General features: G+C 36.6%; 1 protein-coding gene across 2 annotated transcripts in view; it reads left to right on the forward strand.

Moving 5' to 3' along the window:
- The window catches only part of lmcd1 (LIM and cysteine-rich domains 1), a 64,322-nt gene extending 59,062 nt beyond the window's left edge, over positions 1–5,260 (forward strand). For both annotated transcript variants that reach the window (XM_082139760.1, XM_082139761.1), the window contains 2 exons: positions 3,207–3,422; positions 3,564–5,260. In XM_082139760.1, coding sequence (XP_081995886.1) covers positions 3,207–3,422; positions 3,564–3,692 — 345 coding nt within the window. In that variant the 3' untranslated portion in view covers positions 3,693–5,260. The remainder of the gene's footprint in view (positions 1–3,206; positions 3,423–3,563) is intronic.
- The last annotated feature ends 2,726 nt before the right edge of the window (positions 5,261–7,986 follow it).

The following is a 7,986-nucleotide window of genomic DNA, read 5'->3' on the forward strand; positions in this document are numbered from 1 at the left end:
TCGGCAATCTACTGATATTCCTGCCGTTCCCGGATGTCAAATGTTGAATTTTGTGTCGAATTTGAACCACTGAATTTGTGGAAGCGAAGCGTCTGTCGAATATTATAGGTTGTATTTTTAAACAGAATTAATATTTTGGAAGTGAAATCTGAATGGTGAATATGGACTATTGAATTTTTTATAATAAAAATGTGAGTGAAATGTTTTGAATTTAAATATTCACAGCTGAAATATACAACCATGTTGAATTTTTAGCCCATAAAAATGCAAGACCTAAAAATACAATGCATTAAAATGCAAGCAGGGTTAATGCAATGCAGTTTTTTAAGTAGTGCAATTCAACAAGCTTTTTTGTTTCAAAAACATTTGTCATTATTTTACTTCCATTCGTAAAAAACACTTAATAAACAACAATGGTGAAGAACCACTGATAAAGAGCATTTTACAAGGTATGTGCAGGCGACAATCTTTCTGTTTTTAATGGCTTTCATGTGTGCACAAATTTGGTAACCAACAATGATGACCACTTTCTGCTTATCTAATCTGTCTCAGCTGCTGCCTGAACCCAAACAAACAGATGAACTAGAAGAACTAACTAGCACTATGAGCACCATTCTCTCTAGAACATTGGATGTGGTTGCACCTATTAAATTAAAAAAGGTCAGAGAGAAAAATAAAGCACCATGGTACAACAACACTACGCATGTTTTAAAGAGAGAAACCCGTATTTTAGAGCGTAAATGGAAACAAACTAATTTAGAGGTCTTTAGAAACGCGTGGAAAGACAGTATGTCACGTTATAAAAAGGCCCTAAAAGCGGCCAGGGCTGAGCACCTCCGCGAACTAATAGAAAACAACCAAAACAATCCAAGGTTTTTATTTAACACCGTGGCTAGACTAACAAATAAACAGACGTCACCCGAACAAAATATCCCGTTACAGTTCAGTAGTAATGATTTCATGAACTTCTTCACTGAGAAAATAGAAAGCATCAGAACCACAATTGTAAACGTTCAATCTTCAATCGCGCCTTATAATTCAGCTTCAATTATCACCCCGCAAGAACAATTACAGTGCTTTACAACTATAGAACAAAAAGAGTTAAATAAACGTATCACTTCATCTAAAACAACAACATGTTTATTAGATCCTATACCAACTAAACTACTGAAAGAAGTGTTACCTGTAGTGGAAGAGCCTCTCCTCAATATTATTAACTCGTCTTTATCTTTAGGTCATGTTCCAAGAACATTTAAACTGGCAGTTATAAAACCTCTCATTAAGAAACCACAATTAGATCATAATAATCTAGCAAATTATAGACCCATTTCAAATCTTCCATTTATGTCTAAAATATTAGAGTAAAATAAAAAAGTGGTGTCCGCTCAACTGGGCTCTTTCTTGCAACAAAATGATATCTATGAAAAGTTTCAGTCTGGATTCAAATCGCATCATAGCACTGAAACTGCGCTCGTTAAAATCACAAATGATTTACTTTTAGCTTCTGACCAAGGCTGTATCTCAATACTAGTTTTACTTGATCTTAGTGCTGCGTTCGATACTATAGATCACACAATGTTACAAAATTATACTGGTGTTCAAGGACAAGCACTAAGCTGGTTCAAATCATACCTATCTGACCGCTACCATTTTGTCTATTTAAATGGAGAAAAATCGATCATAACTCCAGTAAACTATGGAGTGCCGCAGGGATCTGTGTTGGGCCCTCTGTTATTCTCAATATATATGATGCCACTTGGAAATATTATAAGGAAACATGGAATTAGTTTCCATTGTTATGCTGATGACACTCAAATATATATTTCATCACGGCCGGATGAAAACGCTAAATTTTCCGAGTGTGTTAAAGATATAAAATGATGACGCGTCATTTTCTTTTATTAAATCCAGACAAGACAGAGGTAATACTTATCGGTTCAAAAAACCGCCCACAAAACCTTGCACAATACAACTTTAACATCATAGGATGTCCTGTTACTTTATCCGCTACAGTAAAAGACCTGGGTGTTATACTCGATTGCAACCTGTCTTTTGAAAATCATATTTCATATGTTACAAAAACAGCCTTTTTCCACCTTAGAAACATTGCTAAGCTACGTAATATGCTATCAGTTTCTGATGCAGAAAAGTTAGTTCATGCATTCATGACCTCGAGACTGGATTACTGTAATGCTTTATTAGCTGGTTGTCCTGCATCCTCAATAAACAAGCTACAGTTAGTCCAAAATGCCGCCGCTAGAGTTCTTACGAGATCAAGAAAATATGATCATATAACACCGATTTTATCATCACTGCATTGGTTACCTATAAAGCTCCGTATTAATTATAAGATATTGCTACTGACTTATAAAGCCCTAAACGGCTTAGCTCCAGTCTATTTAACGGATCTTCTATCACCCTATAATCCATCGCGCTCTTTAAGATCACTAAATTCAAGGCTTTTGGGCATACCTAGGATATCCAGAACCACCAAAGGAGGGAGAGCATTTTCACATTTGGCTCCAAAACTCTGGAATAGTCTTCCTGATACTGTTCGTTGCTCAGACTCGCTCTCCCAGTTTAAAACTAGATTAAAGTCGCATCTCTTCAGCCAGGCATTCATATAATCCTACAGTTCAAACTAAAATCCGGCCTCTAGCTCATAAATGCCAGAGGAGAACTGGCCCCCGACTGAGCCTGGGTTCTCCCAAGGTTTTTTTTTCTCCATTAGGTCACCTGATGGAGTTTTAGGACACCATTAGGTCACTTGATGGAGTTTTTCGGTTCCTTGCCACTGTTGCCTTTGGCTTGCTCAGTTGGAGATATTTTGGGATATTTAATTTAATTTTATCAATCAATAAATTCCTCTTGAAACAAACTTTGTTGTATTATTTTAATTTAATACTGTGAAGCTGCTTTGATACAATCTGTATTGTGAAAAGCGCTATACAAATAAACTTGACTTGACTTGACTTGACTTCTATAGTGAGTGAACACTTATTGTATCGGAGACAATTGCTTTATAAATATTCAGTGTTGTAAGTGAAAGCTAATTAATGAAATAAACTGACATTTATCAACTGTGACCGTTTTCTTGGTCATCTGTGTTAGCAAGTAAATAACTAGTATTATTTTCCCCATTTTGACGTTCTTTGTTAACCCGTCTCCTTCATACCTGATGTTTACACTGTGCGTGTGTCTCGCAGCACTGCAGTGGCTGTGGACAGCGGGCCGCTCGGGACAGGCCTGTGGTGTATGCGGACAGGGAAGGCTACACCAGACTCTGGCATCCCTCCTGCTTCATGTGCTGTGAGTGTGGAGAGCCGCTGGTGGACCTCATTTACTTCTGGAAGGAAGGAGCCCTGATGTGCGGACGCCATTACTGCCAGAGCATCAGACCTCGCTGCCTGGGCTGCGATGAGGTAAAACACTTTCATCTTAAAGAAAATGCAATAAAAGAAAATAAGGAAAACTGAACATGATATATTCTTTAGCTTGAGATGTGTATGTGAAATAAGCACCTATGAATTCTCTCTCTGTCTGTCTCTTTCTTTCTTCTGTAGCTGATCTTCTCAGAAACGTTCCTTCAGGAGGCCAATGGCCATGCCTGGCATAAGGAGCACTTGTGCTGTTGGCTGTGTGGACAGAGTATCAGAGTTCAGTGTGGCTGTGACAAACGGCCATCAAAATAGTTCACAAAACAGTCAAATACTCCAAAATATCACCCTGGCAAATAGACAATGAACACTTACATCCAACAAGAAAAACCATCATCGATTATCGATATTAACAAAATATTATTTGATTAAAAGTCTTGAACCTATTAAAGGGGTCATGAACTGAGAAATCAAATCTTTTGACATATAATTGTGCTATAACAACATACTGTATGTTTTCCACATTGGTCCAAAAACCGCTTTTCTTGACACCAAGCTGCCATTTCAAGGTTGTATTACATAATGAACACACAGATCAAGCCTACTTCGTCATCATCTCCTCTTTGACCAACCCACCTTCTATATAGACAGAAAGAACAACAGGATCACTGGACTAAAAATAACATTACTGTACCTTCCAAAGGATTTTAATGTTAGGAAGGTGGCGTCTCAGTAGAGCGTTCGCATCAGTTAGAGCTTGGTTTGTTCAGATTCTTTGGTAAATTAGTTTGACGCAGGCTTTGCGGACAGACTTTATGGAAAGATTTGGACCCAACAGTAATGCGGAAACATGTACGTTAGTTGTAATGTCTAATCTATCAGTGATTTCTGATCTCAGACTCCTGTTTAGACAATATCTCGGTCAACCAAGCCAGTGACTGAAACGCCAAAACTCCAGTTATAATCAGTGATGCTTGTCAACACTGCATAATAAATCTCATTTACATAGTTTGCACTCTGTAAGTTATATTGAAAGCATTTCATGAAAGTGCAGAAATCGTGTTGACATTTGTGAGATTGTTGCATTTGTGCGCTCAACAGACTGTGATCGGCTATAATACAGCAACCTTTTGCAATGGGAGTAGATGTAAATATAATGCTATAATCAAACGTTGTTAAAGTTTTCAAAAGAGTTCCACATGTATAATACTTATTATATATGCAAATATGTTATCCAGTCATAGCAGTGGACTTACATTGAAGGCATAAGAGACACCCATTTAAATAAGAGGGCTAAAATTAGGCCTTTTATTTTTAAACAATGTCTTAATTATAACGTATTTGATGTGAAAATCCTACTAACATTATAAGTGCACATCAGGAAAATAAAATATAATAATAAGAAGAAATGCAGTTCATGACCCCTTTAATAGCACTAATCTACAAACTGATGGAGATTCATTAATAACTGACAAAGATTATTTGGCTGAATGACAAAGGACTAGTTTCTCAAAATATCTTGATCATTTCAATCTCCATGGCTAGTATCAGGCTGACTTCCATGGCAAGCATTTGGCAAAAATTTTTTACAAAGATAAAAGATCCGATGTCGACTAGTACAAATCCCTAAGCTGATACATCTGCTTATTTTGATATCCAAACTATGCACATTGATATGGTTACTTGCATTTTATTATTTGCATTTAGTATTAATACGATTAGTATAATGGCGTTTCAGTGCTAAAAACAAATCTAAGATTTTGGGAATAGTCATAATTTTAGGATAATCTGATAGTAGGCCTTTTACGAGAATAAATAGTAATGTTTTGAGATTCAATTTGACAATTCTATATGTAAATAAAAAGTGAAGTGCTGTCATCTTATGCTGTGGTAATTCAGATTTCTTTTGGCTACAAATATTAATTGTGCCACAGCTTAAACAAGTAAATAATACAGTATATTTCACTTTATTATTTGAAAGGAATAAAAAGATTAGAGATTTTAAATCTGAACTCCTAGATGGGTCAAAATCAGTCTCAGACATAGATCAGGAATGGACAAACTCGTACCTGGAGGGCCCGCTGTCCAGCCCTGATCAAACTCAGCCGCCTGTAGCTTTAGTGGTCCTGAAGACACTGGTTAACTGGTTCAGTGGCCCTCCAGGACCGAGTTCACCCATCCCTGCTGTAGATATTTGAGCATCTGTTTAGATCAGGGGCTCTCAACTCTGGCCATTGACGTCCACTGTCCTGCAGAGTTAAGCTTCAATCAGTGTCTTCAGGATCACTAGAATGTTACAGGGTTGGAGATAAACTGCAGGAAAAGTGTATTTTGATGGCCGGAGTTCAGAATCCTTGGTCATGATGGTCAGTTTTATAGACTTTTTTTATAGTCATTATTACTCAAGCTGGTTCAGGCATGTCTACACCAGACGTGACTAAAGACAATAGAGCCTATTATAATCAGTGATGCTGTCTACATTGGACGTGGTACCGTGACTCAACAAACCCGACAATAAACTGATGTTTGTGACTAGCACAAATGGATTTGCAATGGTGGCTTTTCAAGTCTAGTGTGGACGTAGACAAACATGACATCTTTTTATTGTATAAGTTTTCACAACACTGATGATTTTAAGGACCGTGTCACCTCATTTCAGACATCATGAGAGATGTTATTGGCTGAAATGTGCAGTGCTGTGGCTCCTCAGGGTTTAGTTGGCCTTCAGCGGTGATGATGATGATGATGATGTAACTGTTGCAAAGAAAAAAGAGGTTTGAGTGCTGCACTGTCACAGATGTCATACAATGTCATTAAATAATCACATACTCTGCTTTTCCCCAGACATTATACAGTAACAGAGTTAATAATATCAAACTATCACAAACTGGCTCCGTTTGCATGAACAGAATGTGATTTTAACATCACATAAACAACTCCGATTGGTTTTATGACACAACTATCTTTTATCGCTGTCTCAACATATTTTAATATTTATTCATCGTCTGTTAGTTATCAATCAGATTTCTTACCATAAATCATTAATTTAACACATGAGCGATTACAGAAAAACAATGGAGGAACAAAACACTCACCGGAGTTCCTCGAAATAAAAGTATGAAAAATGTTTCTTTCCCGGATTTCACTGGGAAAATAACTTTAAAAAAATCTTTTCTTACACTCTTATTTCACTCTTTTATAATAGTTACGCTCTGAATCAACAGTCTTTCCTCTGCTCTCTCTCTCTCTTTCCTTTGTAAAATAGCTGCTTCCTTACTCGCCCTCCTGTGGGGAATAGTAGGTACTACTTTTTTTTTTGTTTTGTTTTTTGTAAGAGTCTGTGAAACACCTTTATCTAAAGGGGTTACATAAACACATTAAACACTCAACCAAAAATGTAGAACGACAAAAGGAAAGTGATATATTTTTTTGCAACTATGGATTTCATACTGAAATATGACAAATAATGCAGTTTTTGTAATGCAATCAATTGTTAGTATTTTGAGTCATTGCGCTATGACTGACTATATGGTTTATGTTGGATAGAAAACTAGTGCTAATGTTTTGACAGAATTATTCAATTTTGAGTTTGGTTTGCTGTGTTTTGATATAGTCAGTATATGTAGAAAAAAGTTGTTTAGCATTTTGAAATGTAGAGTTTGGATTTATTTAACAAAATGTGGTTTTGGCCATAAAATTACAGTTTTTCTGAAATGCTAAAACAATAAACCCCGTTCTCTGAGCCAAATTCTAAATAGTCTAAACCAATTTGTCGAATAAATCACTCTTTCTATAAAACATTAAACAAGTTCAGGTAGTTAAAACACTGTTTGCAAATCTCATGCACTCTTTTAGCAAAACTCTAAACACATTCTCCTGCGATGCACTTATGTTTCAAAAAGTTAAACACAACTACAACACAGTTGTCATCGTTTACACACAACTACTCAAAATTGTTCAAACTTATTTCTAATGATGTGACCAAACCAACTGTACAAAAAGTCAGTTCAGAGTCCCAAAACTGACTCAAAATGTTGCATTGAATTTTGATACCAACAATGGATAGAAACAATATAAGACGGAGAGGAGGAAGAGGATGAGTAAGAGGCGGTGAACAAAGAGGAAGAGGACGAGGAAGAGCAGCTGTGTATAGTGTTGTCGAGGCTGGATCTGCTTCAGGGCTTTTCCCTTTACCTGCAGAGACGACAGAATCTGTGATGTGGAGAAACTTCTCTGCCGGACCAACATGAAGACATGATGCTGAAGCAGAATAAATCTCTCTCTGACCTGAGTGACTGTAACATGCTCTTCCTGTAGAGTTTTATACTCTAACCTTTTTGGCTGTTGCCGTTGGGTCACTGTATTGTCACAGTATATGCAAGCGCTGAATATACAGACATTCAATACTATAGAATATTCAGTACAACACTATACTTGCAGTGCATAAAGTATACAATTTATTCACCTACTACTGCAAGATGTCATTACTATACTTTTTTATGTAATTGCAAAATTTGTTTACTTTGTTACAATATACTTTTTTCTGTAACGGTGTGCATTGGATTCTGTTCTCCATTTTTTGATGTAGTGTCTAATTAATGATCTGTAG

The sequence above is a fragment of the Leuciscus leuciscus genome, assembly GCF_965113295.1.
Source record: "Leuciscus leuciscus genome assembly, chromosome: 15".
Lineage (NCBI taxonomy): Eukaryota > Metazoa > Chordata > Actinopteri > Cypriniformes > Leuciscidae > Leuciscus > Leuciscus leuciscus.